General features: G+C 39.1%; 1 protein-coding gene across 6 annotated transcripts in view; it reads left to right on the forward strand.

Annotated features, from left to right (window-relative positions):
- anks1b (ankyrin repeat and sterile alpha motif domain containing 1B) overlaps nucleotides 1-17,162 on the forward strand; it is a 233,761-nt gene that overhangs the window by 146,288 nt on the left and 70,311 nt on the right. For all 6 annotated transcript variants that reach the window (XM_039791996.1, XM_039791997.1, XM_039791998.1 and 3 more), the window contains one exon: nucleotides 7,339-7,525. In XM_039791996.1, coding sequence (XP_039647930.1) covers nucleotides 7,339-7,525 — 187 coding nt within the window. The remainder of the gene's footprint in view (nucleotides 1-7,338; nucleotides 7,526-17,162) is intronic.

Consider the following 17,162-nt stretch of genomic DNA (forward strand, 5'->3'; position numbering starts at 1 on the left):
ATGGCAAGGAAAGAGGGTAGCAGGAAACTAAAAGAGAGAGAAGGACCAGAAGGTCAAGGAAAAAAAGGTTTTCCTTTCACATATCTTCGTCAGCTCATTCCTCATCATAGCTGCAGGCTTACAGCACTCCACCTGAAAGTTGCTGGGACAACTAGGAGACCTTTATACAGTGTGTGGTAGTGATTGGTTTCCAAGCCAGCACGACGCCTGTGGCCCCAGAGAGAGACGTGGTTCATACACCGCTAATTGAACTGACTAAAGGTAATGCTAAAAGCTCTCCAGTGGGAGTTTCACATCTTAGCTATTTCCTGGTATTTTCCACCTGTATTAAAAGGATTTGTATGTAGCATTTTGATGATTTCAATAAATCGTGCAGTTCATTCACCTCATTAGTTGTGAGCCAAGAAGCTGCTAGCTTTTACGGCCCTCTGCACTGTATTTTAAACTGTGTGCCACTATAGATTTGGTGGAAAACTGCTTTTATTGTTTATTACAGATAACTGACAGAAGGTGAATTACTTCTTGTTCAAATTGAGTTTCTCACAATTTTAGATGATGGACAAAACTGGAAGACAGTCGGAGTAAATAAACCCAAGTTGAATGATAGCAGATATGGAAGGGAAGACAATTACAGTATCAGAAAATATTTGTTTTTGGTGTGTGGAAAAAATAGCTAAAAACAAAGTGCTTGCTCTGAGTTTGCAATCTAGAAAACCTCCAATGATATTGAATTGATTTTAGCACGCATAAGCCAGAAAGTGTCTGAAAACTCCTGAACTTCATGATTTAGTATAAATTAAACAATGTGAAAGGAAAAGGCCAATTATGCCTTGATGATTAGGATAGGTTAAGAAAAGTGTTTTTGATTTAAAAAGCTACCTGACTCGACCCCTCGATAGATACTGATTCAGTGTTCAAACAGCAACCCACAGTAACATGACACAATAACAACCAGACTTAAATTTGACTTTTTAATTAAATCAGGCTGTGCAGAGGCAATAACACTGACTTAATATATTACTTATGAGTGCTTCTACTACCACATTTATCATGACAAGCTGAGAGACTGTTTAGATTGTAAGAATAGGATATTTACTTACTTTTTTAATTTCCAACAGTTAACAAATAAGCAGAAATAGGCTTTTTAAAGTCAGATTGTCATTCAGCTTTCCTGATGAAAGTAGAGAAATAAGAGAGCAAGTAACTCTACAGTACTTCAGTGGACAGAGGATGTATGTCTGGAAAGGCACAGCCACACACACTGCCACATGAACCATGTTTGAGCCTTTAAGGGGGGCACTATATATGTTAATGTCACTGAAATGGTCTCAAAAGTGTGTCAGTACCTGAAAGGCTAACCTGAGTGAAATGTTAAAAAAAATGTTTCCTGAGGAGAGAAATGAAAAAGAAGCTTGATTAGCAAAAGAAACTCCAAAATGTATCAAAAGAAAGGGGGTTTGCAGAATCAAGAGCTGAATAGTAGAGTATGTTTTAGAGTTGCAGTTACGTTTGTTACTTGACAGGATGGGGTTTGGATGTTTACTACTTTTTATTTTCTATTCTCTTTTTCCTCTCTGCTGTTGATGTGTCATCTGCTATGCTCTTCACACTTTTTTATTCTTTGTGTGAATGTATGAAGCCACTCGAATAAGAACAGAACAAGGGAGAATCTAAAAGAAGTAAAAAAAACACTGGCTCCAAAAGATGTAAATTGCTCCATACACAGCCTCATTAATACATGGCTACTGCTAACAGAAGAGAAGTTTGTTTCAACAATTGAAAATATCAATTAAAACCATTATGATAGTTACCTTTCAGTCTGCTGCTCATGCTAATTTACTAAATGAAAACATTTTGGAATAAATAAACCTGACTCTTTGGTACAATAAACATACATTGTTTTTTTTAGCATTGCTCCTAAAGTTTGCACAGTAAATTCTGCTTCTCTTGAAGTTTCATTCATCAATAATGACCACAGCCAATACCCAATTGTACAGTATCTGATCTTTGAATCATTTTATGTGAGTTTATTATGCTGTTATTCACAATTTAGCACACAATTCCTCAGTTCCACACAGAAATAAGCATTTTTCAACGCATGCAAGCAAACTTAGCAGCAAAGTACACGTGAGGAATTACACTTTTTAGCTAATGGGTGTGTCATTTATTAGCACCCTAGCACAAACACACACACACACACATTAGTGAGGTGTTAAACGGCATGTTTTACCCCAGGGATGCTATTACAGCGGGGAAAATGTCTTGTGTGTGTGTGTGTGTGTGCGCGCTCATTAATCCCCTTTAAATCAGCCATGACATGTTCATTAGCCTGCTGCCCGTTTGCGTTGTTAACGCTTAGCCTCAGCCAGAGCTGCAGTGTGGGTGTATGTTTTGTCGCATATGTCAGTGTGTGTTTATGTGCGTGTGCAAGCTCTTAATAAGCACGAGTCCAGAGAGAAGATGCCTTTAGTTGTTCGAAAGAAGCCAGATACAGTACACAGAGACAAGGCAGAGATAAGTGCTGGAATAAAGAGATGCTTAAAGGATGAATAGAAGAAGTTGCCATTAAACTCATTAAACATTAGATATCTTTCAAAAAAAGACACACACAAGCACAGCCTCAACCTCCCATTTTGAAATACCACAGATTCATATTACAGCAGTTCCATCATTCTGGGTTCATCTAATTTATTGTGGGTTCTGTTTCCATGCGGGCTCATGGTTTGATTTATGTAGTTTAATATCAGTATGTTTGACTTTGTTTCTTCACCATAGGCCATCAATGCTTTTGATTACAAAGCGGTCATAAAACATAAAAGGATTTTGTTTTATTTGTATTTCTTTCGCACCATGACATCCAACTAAAAAGAGAATAACAAAAAAATACACGTTTCTGACAGCAAGCTTGTGTAATGTTCCCTGGCCCAGTGAGGGTGACTCCCTGTTGGGCTCATACATCATCATCCTATTTCTGGTTGCCTGTCTGGGCTGTTGTGATTTTGTTTGGTTGATGCATTGGTCCTTTAAACATCCCTGGTCTCTGCGGGACACTGCGGCTGTGGTGTTATTCCCCACGGACCAACTCTCCACAGTGCTGTGCTGCATTCTGGTCTGTTGAAGCTGCTTAGTTTGGGACTTTAGTCTCTGTGCCTCATATATACTGGATTTCTCCATGTGGAAAACCACACAAACACAAATGAGGAAGAAATAAACAGAATACTAACCATCTCTTAGCTCTTCATTTCATACTCTGGAATATTTGGCCTTGAGTGGTGTTAAATATGAGCACCCGGTTAGCTTAGAACAAAATGCAACTACTACCACCTCTAAAGCTCACTATTCTTGGCCAGGAGCAGTGACTGTGCCAGGTTAGCTGTTTCCACCCTTTTTCCAGTCTTTGTGCTTAGCTTATAGTCAGTAGCTTCATATTTATTGGCGCACACACACACACACACACACACACACACACACACACACACACACACACACACACACATAGATAGATAGATAGATAGATAGATAGATAGATAGATAGATAGATAGATAGATAGATAGATAGATAAAGCTTCTTTCAGCAAGAAATTAAATAAGCATATTTTCCAAAATTAACTAATTTTAGAACTAATCGTTTAATATTTTTCCCTTTTTAATAATGAAAGTTACTTCCACAGCATTCTGTTTTTACATTAATTGTATGCAAGGTTGTATACAGATAAAGAAGTCCTGCATTCAAATGTTTATTTCAAGTGAAGAGAGGCATTATCAGCACAATTTACTTACATTTACTTTAGAGCTTTCAACTCTAATACTGAATAGTTTAATGGATGTTAAAAATACATCACATTTTAAATTTGATATTTTGTAGTAAAATCTTAATCTGCATCATAACCAGTAAAATTTCTCTGTCAGGTAAATGTAGTAGTACAATTTTTTCCTCTGAAGTAGAAGTACACAGTAAGTCAGTAGTTTACTGTGGAGTTGCATATTAAGTGTTTTGGGGTCCTTCTGTAAGTAATTTTGGGGGAAAATACCACAGGCCAAGCAATCGTCCCGTTTTGAACGGGCACTGCACTAGTTGAAAATAAAATAGACGATAAAGCAGGGTATTCTTTAGGGCATGGCTACTATGTAATTGACAGGTCGCTGTAGTAGCAACAGGATAGGCTAAGCAATGTGTATCTGTGGCATTTTGACATTTAAATCGCCATTAACTTGTTTTCGGGGGTTTTTTGTCTAAGAACTTGGACCCTTTCACAGTGGTTTTACCTTTTATCAAAATGTTAAAATATTTACATTATCAAGAATAGACAGAAACCACTGAAGATATAATAAAGTTAGTTTTTACTTGCAAGTAGAGTCAGTTTACAGCACTCACAGCATAAGTACAGAAAGTGACTAACGTAAGTCTCAAACAGTAGCTTATTTATACAATCATAATACAGAGTTGATGTCGTCAGCTGTTATCTTGTCAGTCATCGACGCAATGGCTAGTTGATGTCGTCTTCTTGAGAGTAATCAGTATAATATTATATGCAGTTTAATAATAAGAGAAAAAGTATGTAAATCACAATTTTTCTAACACAAAATTAATTGTAACATTTTGGTCTCCTAAAACTGTCTTGTTCAACATTCAGTTGCACCTTGCTAACTAGCTAGCGCTAGTCACCTTGCTAACCAAGCTAACCAAGCTAACAAGCTAGCGCTAGTCAGGTAAGAGCGACGAGGAAGAAGTCAAGTGACATAATTCCTTTCAATTTAACACATTACCAGCTAACAACATGCAACGTGTGTTGTGGTAACAAGTGTGACATGAGCCATAGCTAGGGTGAGCAGATTTCCCAGAACTAAAACCGTGACACTTTGCGCGTGACCGTAGTGCTCGTGCACGCACACGCTTTTTAACGTGAACATGTGCCAGCCCAGGTCAGACATAGACACAGACAGATTAGACACAGTTTTGCCAACAGCACACGTAGGCCTACTGCTCACAACATAATGGGGTATCTCAGTTAATATTCATGAATTTTCTTGGTATGTAGCTTACATATTTAAGAAATAATATTAAAAGACATTGCGTGAGTTTCGTGGGGGACCAACTTTATTTTTCAGAATTAAAGCATTCTTTTGGAAAATGCACCCACTGAACTCGTGAAAAGGTATTTTTCATTGCATGGCACTAAACAAATTATTTGGAACTGCTGCCACAGGCTTGAACTAAAGTTATGGTAACACTTTACGGGAAGGGTACATGAATTATGAATTAATGCATGAATTAATTCATGATTTGTGCATTACTTCATTCCTTTATATATTATGAATCATCACGAATTGACATGAGTTCAATAACCTGTTTTGCCTTACATCACTTTGATTATTTGGAATCGTTTTGTATAGGGGTGCACCAGATCACAAAACTCACAGTTGGAACGGTTATGAGTCACAAATCGGATAAATTTTCGGATCAGCACAAAAAAGGGGGGATTTAAATTATTTATTAAAAATGTAATAATCACTTTTAACAATAACTTTTCACCAGTAAATTGCTGTTAAATGACAAAAACAGATGAGAAAAGGGTATTTTACAATAACTGTGAATGCACCACGAGTTTTACCAGTTTTAAGTAAACGCAACCTTTATTCACGTCTGTGTTGTTTTTTTTCCGACAACAGCAGTGACCAAGTGCTAGCTAGTTTGTGTCTTTTAGCTCATAGCTTTAGCGGCAGACTCAGCATTTTAACCTTTTAACCGGGACAGTTTCATAGTGGTTGGTGTAAACCGGGACATTTTAGCGTCCCGACAGGCTTTTGTCGGGATTCGGGACAAGCTACTTAAAATCGTGACTGTCCCGGTCAAACCGGGACGTCTGGTCACCCTAGCCATCGCAAAATTACCGCTGCAATACTATAAGAAAATAGAAATATTTGTTCCTTTCTTCCTTGTAATGCTAACCATGTCTTCCTTGTTTTTCCTCCTCTGTCCTTTATTTGCTCCTTCCCTCTCTACCTCCTTTCATCCTAAATTATGCTTACTCTGACTTTTTTATTGTGACCGTGTCTTTCTGTCTTCTTTTCCTTAATTCCTTCTTGCCTAACATCATTCACCTAAAAGTTTACCCCACCATCATTTCTTTCTTCTGTTTATTGTCCTTTCCTTTTCTTTCATCAGTGCTTTCCACCTTTCCACCCACTGTTTTTCCTTTCTCCCTGTCCAATTCTCTTTTATTGTTCATGGCCTTCCCTTGTTCAACCTATTTCCCTGCTCTTGTTTTGCTTTTGTTTTTCATCTCAATTTAGTTCAGTCGATCTGAAGACTCTTCAAAGCACGATGTGAGTGCACGGTGCATGGAAAAGAGTGTTCTCTCCTCCTCTACTTTCATTTCCTTTTATAACCTCTCCCCCATCTCTTTCTCCCTCAGGCTTCAGTTTTTGTGCCTTGAGTGACATACAAGACAGTGAAGGTCTCATGAAGGTTGTCCTGACATGTGTCTGTCTCACTTTATTGATTCACTTCGCCTACATCCTCCCACGACTTGTAAACACCGCACGCACGCACGCACGCACGCACGCACGCACGCACGCACGCACGCACGCACTGTTTTGACTGCAGGTTGTTTAGAGCTGCAAATGCCTCATTATGTAAGTCTAGATGTGTTTAGAGATGCCAGTCTACAGTTTCAGTTGTCCTCTGCCTTGCTTTCTCTCACACTGTGTCTCACTATTTCACTTGCTGTAAGCAAAGCAATCATTATGACTTTCTCTCTCTATTTCCTCTGTCCCTCTCTCTATTTTTTATACTTGCATTTTAATTTTACATTATATACACTCTGTTGAAATCTATATCTTATTACATCACACACGTGTTCAGGTGTCAGAATGAATTTACGAGTCTATTACATTTAAAAAAAATGGATCTATAAAACAAAGAAATCGGTCATATTAAAACAAGAATAACAAAATATGAAATAGGAATAATGAGCATTTATCATAATAGAATAAAGCAATATCAGATTTAAATGGTGCCAAGCATGTAGAAAGAGAGAGCACCATCATTTCTCACAGGAAGTGTTTAATTGGCAGGTTAAGGTTTATTTTGTGTATTTCAGATTGGAAGCCAACATTCTGTGCCTATGAAACACTTATAAAGCAGCCAAAGCAGTGACTGTTAATGTGTAAAATAAAGTTAATTACTTAAAAGGAAAAGCAAAGAACAAAAATGGATAAACCCAAAATACGGCCAGTTTCACAGGACAGAATATAGTAGTTTAGCACTCCAAAAACAGTATAAAGGTTTTCATCTTTCTAACTGTTGTCCTGCTCGTCCTCCTGTCTTGTATCCAGCCCAAGCAGCGCACCTCTCTGTCTTCGTCCCTGGACGTCCAGAGGCCGGTCAACCGCAGCTGTGAGCCCAGTGAGGTGAGCTCATCCTTGGGCTACGCCAGCTTCAGCACCAGCCCCCCTGCCAGCCCCCCACTCAGCCCTAATCAGGAGGACTCTGCAGGCTCCAACGACGACTGTCCACTCACAGGTAAGACTCATGAAACGGTCACAAGAATGGAAGAGTGACTAATGTTAAAGGCTGTCTCTCAGCCAGAAGTGAGAGTGAGCGTCTGCTGAAATACACTCCTGCCTGACCTCTCATCTCACTGAGGACGAGAATCAGCAAAAACACAAATATCCCCTCAAGGGGAATATCCCAATATGAAAACTCTTGATACTCTGTGAGGTCTCTTGACTGGCTGCTGCATAGACACCAAGCAAAGCAGTTAAATCAAATACTTTATGATTGTTGTCACAGACTTTCCACATCTATATTTGCCAGCTAGTGACTTAGTGAGTGGTTGGGTTATTTTAGCCCCGTTCAGTTATGGCATCAATAATGCATGTGTTATTGCACTCACTCTGATGGTCAATATATTTAATGTCTGTATAACACTGTACCTTTGGCCTTGTGATGCATTCATTTCTTAGCTTCTTAGTTGACTATAATAACACTGCTGAGGCCATCTTTCTTAAGTCTTGGAGTTGAAGCCTCCTTTTTTATTCGGTAGTTGCCTTAGTGCAGCTCTGCAACCCTTTCAGCCTGCAAACCAAATCAAACTTTTACCCTTTTGCCCTGAGTACCAGGAAATTTAAATCATATTTCGACTCCTGTCATGAGACCAGAGCCTAGAGACAAACACCTTAGAGGCTAACAACTGATCTTAGAAAGAACTGCAGGACTCAGTCGGACTGTGGAAGAAGTGAAGGGCACACCATGAACGTTCCATGATTTCTGTCTAACGGGCTGGCTACATTGTACGCATAACGTAAGCGGAGCGGACGTTCCAAAACTACGCTTCCATTATAATCAATGAAACTGGCTACATCGGACACGAGGGCAGCGCGTAGTGGTGCATATGCTCTGCGTAGATCCGCTCTAAAAGCGTAAAAATAGGACCGTCTTCAATTTATATTTTTTACGCGAGGTGTGTGTGGCCCTTTTACACAGAAATGGATCATAAAGTATCTATATTTCTTTTGTGACTTACACAATCCTACGCCGTTTGTGCGCAGCGGGTATAGCCAGTTAAAAGATACATTCCGTGGGACATACGCTCCGCAAACGTCTGCATACGTTAACGCGTTCAATGTAGCCAAAGCTTAAGGGGATTTAAATATATGATTCAGAATATGCTGAAACTGACCAAAAATATACTAGTTCCAGAAATTATTTGGAAGATTTTGTCAATTCAGAGTACATTTTTGTACATTTCAGCCTACAGCGTTGTCAGCAAGCACTCAATAATTCTACATAGGGTTTTGACCTTTAGATAAAGTCATGTGGGTATGACAAATGTTTAGCCGCACAACATGACTTATTAATGATAGATCTACTGGTGTGTTTGCCAGGCTGTATCAGGCCATGAAGAGAACTTCAGTGTTGAGTAAAGGCCTTGTAACTCCGAAAGTGCCAAAGCCAAGTGCATATAAATAGCTGTTGGTGGCCCTATAAGTGTCGTAGTGCCTACTCGAACAACTTTAGCTGGCGAGCTGGAGAATTGCTAGCCTTTAGGACTTTTCAAAGGTTTTTTGAGGTGAAAACCTTTCATAACTGGTATATTAATCCCAATTGTGTTTTACTGGAAATTAGGATGCAAACAAGCACTTTCAGGGGAAGACTCTACCGGATATCTTAAAAACTAGGCTCCAAGACATCAGCAAAAGATGTTCTATTAGGCCTGCTGGGAGTCCCTGTTACTGTCAGACCAGATGAAACACTGTTAGTTTCCTCTAATGACATCTCCCGCTGAGTTTAAAAATGTCTCTTCCAAAAGGAATATTCAATGTAATGAATGTGGTGTTTTCTCGTAAGAATCTCATAACGAGGGCAGCTTTGTCTTAAATCTGCATATACACACATGTCAGTACTCTTATATTTATGTTCACATAATAAAAAAGGAACATAAATACTAAATAATACAAATATGGTTAGTATTCACATGCACTTTTTAATGTGATTGTATATGAACATACAGACATCAACATCATGATCCCTAAAATAACCTAACGTTTATCCCCGTGACCCCTGTCTGCTAACATTTTACCCCGTATGGAAACATCTTTCCTATTGATTTAACACTAAGGTGTCTACACTGTGTATGGGCAGGTAATAGTACCAGTTATTACAGTATTTATAAAATAAATTAAAAAAAATGTGTATTTTGTTGAAATTTAGCTTTTTTCCACTTCCCTGGGATACCATAAGGACCCCTCCACTTCACTGGACCCCACAGTATCCCTGTGCCATACTTTGGGAACCACTGGTTTACTCCCAGCCTTCATTTCCTTTGTGTCATCATGTGTTACCATAGCGATGAGATTCATTGTTGTCAGGGCGAAGCGGTGGCCCTGGCGATAGTTCGCTGGCGATGTGGTCGTGAAGACGTCATTCTCTCACCTGGGTTTCAGTCCAACTGTCCTTCACACCTGCTGTTATCAGGCACAGACAGAAGAGGCAAAGCAGGGGTAGTGGACCAGGCGGGAGGCATTTTGTGGGTGTGTGTGTGGGTGTGTGTGTGGGTGTGTGTGTGGGTGGGTGGGTGTGTGTGTGTCTGTTTCATCCAGGAGCAGTTCAGAGGCCCAGCTAGACTTTGATCTATGTAGTGCCTCGAACGAAAAACACATTCATTATCAGTCCACAAGTGCATGCACACACAGATGTAAAACTGAATAAGACTTCCTTATCTACTATTCTCATTGAAGCATTGCCATGGCATTTATGCAACAAGAGTGTGTGTTATTTCCCTCTTGAACCTACAGTTCATACAATAATTAGTCTTGGGCCTGACATTGATGTCTGACTGATGTCTTCTGAGGACAAAGACTGAGAAGCAGTTATTGATCACAGTGTTGAAAAGTCCTCGTTTTTACTTTCAACACGTTTAATATTGCTGTTTATCAAAGTACATTTGTGGAATGGGAAAATTGTGGATACATAAGAATTTCATGACTTGGAAGAAGGTGTTTTAATGCTGATGCTAGCGATTGGTTTTCACATGACTGGTGTGATAACTACGGATGGTTTTGGCATGTAATCGATGCTGATAAGTACAGAACTGAAAATGGGCATCAGAGCCCCTCGCTTGGGGGAAGTAGACTGACTGCATCGACAGTGACACAGCAGCCGCTTTTCTCAAAAATAATCCATAGCACTCACAATTTATGCTCTATTGTTCTAATATTGTTCCATTATTACCAGCGCTTCACACACAGCAACTTTTAAATTTTCTGCCATAACTAAGTCACACAATGCTTGCAAGCGAGACATTTTTTTAGTGGAGAACACGTATAGAGAAATGTTTTTTTTAACAGGAGCCAAATTGAAATTGTCTGCATTCCTTAAAATATTTAGCACCAACTGCCCAGAAACATATCTGTATTTCAGTTCTTTTTTAATAATGGTCTTCAGTACCTATTCCTAGTGATCAGCAGTTCATTTTAATTGCAAAAAGGTTGAAAAAATGCTTCAGACTTTCTTAAATGCATAACACATCGTTACCCCTATGAGCTCCCAGATGCATTAAACCTGTGGATCCTGCATTGATTGTACAGCCAGCTACTGGTTATTTCAAAGTCCATCTTCGTCTTCGTCGTAGGTTGAAAGCTGTGACCAGTTGGGAAAACTGCGACAACCCTTACCTGACAGTAACAACAGTATTTTTGGGATTTTGCTTTCAACTTAACCACAACACTCTACTTGTATATTATTTATTTTCAACATTTGAAAAGTTCCCGTAACATTTGCTTGAGAAAAATATGGCTGTGTTGACGCAAACATATTGCATCTTGAGGCACTGGAGGCAAGATTGTCCTTTCCTCATCTTCTCTGTTGATTTTTTAAGAATTTAATTTGAATTTCTGCTGTCGAATGGTTTACTGTAACAGTTCTGTCCAAACAGGTTAAAAGTACATTTACATTAAGAATAATAACCTGTGTACATGTTTCTCTCTCTCTGACTTTCTCAATGTATCTCTCCTCGCTGGGAGCTCTTACACCAGGAATAGATTGGCACCCATTTATTTTTCCAATAATATTTTTCTCTATTTTTTCCCCCCGTCCTCCCTTCTTTTTCTGCTACTCTGCTCATGCTCTCTCTACTTATTAGCTTTATAGGGCCTATTGTGGGGTTTCCATGGTAACAAGTGGCTTACAGAGAGAGAAAGAGAAAAAGAGAGAGAAGAGGGAGTATATATGTATGTGGGTACAGAAGGCAAAGAGTCACAGAATTCAAAGGATGCCAGTGAAAAAGAGAGTGGGTGAGGGAGAGAGAATGAGAGTCTAATGTTGCATCGGGAGGAGGGGGGGTGATGAACGAAAATCAGGAAAATGGAAAGAATGAAATGGGAGATATCAGGGGGTTGGATTGAGAAATGAGGACAAGAAAGTGAAGGGAACACTTTTTTTTGCCTGCACACCATAAAAGGGTTTTCATTCCTTTCTCTCAACGTTTGTATCTCTTCTTCTTATTCCTCTCATTTTCCTCCTAAAACTCCTGAACCGCTCTTTGACACCAACCATTTATTTATTTATACAGTAAATCTCCGGCTCCGCAGCAGAGTATGCAGGTGTCAGCAACCTGCGTGGGTAGTCGGATAAAAAGGAGACCTATTTATATCCCGATCCATCACTGGTGCTGCTGTTGATGCTACGGAACAACGGTTTATGTAATGTTGGACATTGCTGGAAAAGATTTTCCCTCAGTGCCTTCAGTGCAGAGAGCCAAGTGCAATGCAGTGTTATGCAAAAGCAGTGCAACTGTAGACACAGTTGTCCTCTGTGAATTATGCAGTGCCCCTTGCGACATGTCAGTTACAAACAGGCACAAATCTGCAGGTCTGTATTTATTCACCTGGAAGCTTTTAAGTTGCTGGAATACTTCACAGCTTCTTATACACACCATGTGAAAACATAATAGGACTTATTCTCGTGTTTTTGTCTGTTATGACTATTGGGCAAGCTAACATCTAAAGCTTTACTCATCATTATTTTATATATAAACAGTTGGTCAGTTGACTACATGTAATGTGACAGCGGTTGCTGGTAGTGATTAACCCACAGAGTTACTTACTTACACATAAGATTTTAAGCTTTGCTAATTTTATCTCCCTGCATTTTGTTAAATTGGTCTTCAAATGCCTAAATAACCCTGCTCCCCTTCCCCTTTGCAAAACAATAATAAAACCGTGAATCAAAAGTGGTACCAGAACCATCACCTGAGCAGCGTTAAAAGGCAATTGTAGCATCCCTTTCCGTAGAACATCATTTGCCCAAACTGCATTTTCAGTAAAAGGGGCAAAATTATGGGACTTTCTGCCAGACCACTTGAAATGTATCCCAAAATTAGCCACTTTTAAAAACAAAAACAAATTGTGGCTAATTCGGGAACAATCTTGCTCTATTTAGTTTTTACATTGTGCTCTCATTGTATACTTTCCTTCCATTTTCATTTCATTTCATTTCTTTTTATTTCATCTTTAATGTATTTTTAATAATAATGTAAATCTGTATTTTTATTTGTAACCAAAAGCCCTACTAGGGACAAGTGTTGAGAATTTGCATCAGCTAAAAACACTATGATACATACATCAGATGACTGTTGAAGTTTTTTTTTTAATCTGTCCCTATCTAAATAAACCTTTTAAAAAAAAACATAGCTTTTTCCAGCGAATGTTTGGGTTTTACAGACTAAAACTTTAATGTTTTCTTTCGCTCTCATAGAGTTGGTTCTCGAAGCATCAGGCAGCTGTTTTCAGGGAAAAAACTCCAATAAACTAACTGTACGCTACCTGCTCAGCACCAAATGGCAGACAGACTAAGTTTGTGGCTAGCTGGTGAACAAGGTGAAGCATTTAGCTGCTAAAGAGTTCAGAGTAGCCTGAAACACAGCTCCAAATGAATGCTAATGTTGTTCCGTCTCTGCTCGATGTGTAAATAGGCAACTGTTTGCTAACGTTAGCCACAACTGTAGCATCTTCTCGTGTGTGCTGCTACTGTAATGTTCTTTGATCTACATATAAAATGCTTCGATTTCTATGTGTTTTCTGACATATAAGCCAGTTTCTAGACTTTCGCTTCAAAATTACCGTAAGAAAATTACTGTTGTCTTGGTCAGCTGTGAAAAATGGCCAACTGAAAAAAATATGACTACATACTCTCTTCATAATGGGAACGGCCACAAAAGGGCTGAGTGATCGATGAGCTCTTGCGGTTAATGAGCCGTAAATGGCAAAGCGATCAAGTGCTTTGTATGTGTGTGAGTGCGCCGCTGGCCGTGTGTTTACTTGAAAGAGTTAAGTTCATTAAACCTCCGGTGTCTGAATGAATCTTTTGTTCTCAAATATCACACGCTCCACTTGTACCTTGACACAAAATCACAACTGCAAGCACCTTCTTCTGCACAAATACACAGTGGGTCTAGCAGCCTGCTGTTCTTGATCATTAAGTCATACATAAAGTCAGCAGTGCCTTTGTTTGCAGCATTAATGTGATACACACACACACACGCAAACACACTGATTGATTTTCCATCCAATTGACACCTTAGCTCTATCCTTTGGTCTTTGTTATACATAATCACATTTGAAGCCATTCGCTTTTATGTGTCCATGCCACAAAGAATAAAGCTTAATGAAAACAACCTGCTATTAGTGGCCACTGATATTGTCCATTCACAAACTGAATTATAATCATAGCTTGACAGAACAAGCATGCGCAATTTGTACGGTTTCCTTCTTGTTTTCCTTACATTTTGCATGAAGCAGAAAAGCAGCAGTGCTGTCTGTAGATTTGCTCTCCTCTTACATTAAATGACAGGAATTTTCCCCGCTGTTCTACCGTGGTCAAATGTGTCGCCACCCCCACATGCTTTGTTACAATGGTGAACATGATAAATATTTTAAAAGCGTAACATCAGCATGTTGTCATTGTGAACATGTAAGCATGCTGATGGTAGCATTTACCTCAAAGATTTGCTGTGGCTTAGTACAGCCTTACAGAGCCGCTAGCATTGCTGTAGGTGATGGTGAGTCATGTTTGGAAGCTCTGAACACAAAAGAGGCTCACACAGAGGCACAGACTTGGTTCAAAATAACAAAATGGCAACTAACCGAATTAGCAGAGAAAAACTCATGCTGCTGTTGATCACATTTATTAGTCGTGACGAGGAGAATATAGTCCCTGTTTGGACAGAATAAAGTGCAGCTTTATAGTGCTGAGACTTTACAGCTCTAAAAAGCTGCACTTTATTATTATGTAGTGGTCCGTTTTTCTTGCCACCTATGACAATGATGGAAATGACTTCAGGACGTTCTGTCCCTGACAAAGTCTAATGTGTTGCATTTCATGAATATATTATTTGTTGTCAATAAACAAAACCAGAGCAAAATGACTAGACATGCTCTATACATACTTTTTGCACACATGCAGGAACTCACACACATGACATTTTGCTTTGAGCTGACTCAGGGCTGAGATACTACTACTGCTACGAACACATACGTACATCACCACACATGCACGCACACACGCACCAACAGTTATTCAGTGATGACCTCCTATCATGTTTACTCACTTTCTCTCTCGGTTTCTCTCGCACACACACACACAAATGGAATTTCAATGACGCTAGTGAGAGACTGCCGTCACTCCTGAGAGACGAGCCAGTTGCTGTGGCAATATACTCTGCATACTCAAATCTGGAATGAAAGTGTGAATTCAATATCTATTGATTCTATCTATAGGTGGGCCCCTCCCCTATCTCTCTCTCTGCCTCCTCCGGGGGGGGGGGGGGTTGTTTGTTTGTTTATTAGGATTGCCATTAGCTTCTGTCTGTCTTAAACAGAATCTACTCTTCCTGGGGTCTATTATTTCATAAGAATATTACATAAGCTGGAATACATACATCCATACTCACAATACATCAAAAGAACAACAAACCCATACATCAATGGTACAACAAAACATAAACCTATGTACATAACATTCATACTTACAAGTTGAGAGTTAAGACTGAACCTTGCACCTGTTAGTGTAATGCTAGCTCGGGTGTCTCTAAGTTAAGCATGCTAAGTTTCAGCATGCACAATCTATCACAAATTGAGAAAAAAAGATGAAGCTGTTCTAAATCAGTTTAATCTTAGAACACGATACACTGGAGACATTTTTACTCAGCGAAAAATTAATTTAGGAGGAGATTCAGGCATATTCTTTATATATATATATATATATATATGTGTGTGTGTGTGTGTGTATATGTGTGTATATGTATGTGATATCTGTGATCATTTTCTACATCTTGTGGAAAATACTTGTATTCTTGAACAGTAAATGATGAATTAAGAGTAGACTGTTTCTAATACATCAATAAATCCCATTCACCAAGAGTTGTTAACCTGACTTTCATATGTGTTTTCCCTTAACCTCCTCAATTAAGTGTTTGTACTACATCCATTATTCTGCCTCTGAAAGTCTTGCATTGGTTTCAGATATTAAGTAGATGTATTGCAGTTTCTTACAGAATAATTGGTGCTATTTGCAAATGCAGAAGCATTTCATGTGAATAGTCACTGGAACTGGTAAGGGTTAAACATCACATATTTGGTATAATTGAGTGATTTTATGCCTTTAGCTAATGATTTTGACATTTCCTAAAGCACTTATACGACTGTCATGTTATTTCATTTAATTTCCTGTTGCCTTAACACTTTCTCAAATCAACGATACAGACTTAAAATGATTTCCTGTTATCATGAGTCCAAGCAGCAGCCCAGTAGAGTCCTGCAGTACCATCTTGATGTGGGTTTGTTAGCATAGCTTAGCACTAACCCTAGTGCTAGCTTAGTGCCTGAGGTTCATAATGATTTATCCATGCCAGTGGAGCCTAGGAAATAGGGTTCAGTCTTGCATCTCTGGGATGACTGACAGCTCAGATATTACTCTGTAGTTTTTAATAACAGTCAGTGCGGTCTCACAAGAGACGGAGCGATCAACGCGGTGCTATCAGATGTTTGGATCATCTCCCAGCCCCTCCTGCTGACACACACACACACACACACACACACACACACACACACACACACACACACACACACACACACACACACACACACACACACACACACACGAAAAAATCCCAGTGTATGAAAGACAGTGTGTAGTTTTTATAGTGTTTCTATGTTTGCATTCACACAAATGAGGGAAACGATGAGAGGCAAGGCAAAGGCAAGTTTATCTGTATAGCGCCTTTCAATAAAATAGAAGATAAAGATGAGCTAAAATAAATAGAATAATACAAATCAACAGTAGATTAGAAATGACAGTGCAGCTACAACACAGTGCGATATATGAATAATCTCAAATTTAACTTAATAAAATGCAGTGGAAAACAGAAAGCTTTTAAGCCTTGATTTAAAAGAACGGAGTTGGAGCAGATCTCAAGATTTCTGTGAGTTTATTCCAGATATGTGGTGCATATAAACTGAATGTATTTTGGCTCATTCAGTGCTTTATAAACCAGCAGTGGTAGAATCAATTGTTTGACAGAAGCCAGTGTAAAGATGCCATAACTGGAGTGATATAATTTACCCTTCTGGTCTTAGTAAAGACGAACAGCAGCTGTCTGATC

The sequence above is a fragment of the Perca fluviatilis genome, chromosome 23, assembly GCF_010015445.1.
Source record: "Perca fluviatilis chromosome 23, GENO_Pfluv_1.0, whole genome shotgun sequence".
In the NCBI taxonomy this organism is placed as follows: domain Eukaryota; kingdom Metazoa; phylum Chordata; class Actinopteri; order Perciformes; family Percidae; genus Perca; species Perca fluviatilis.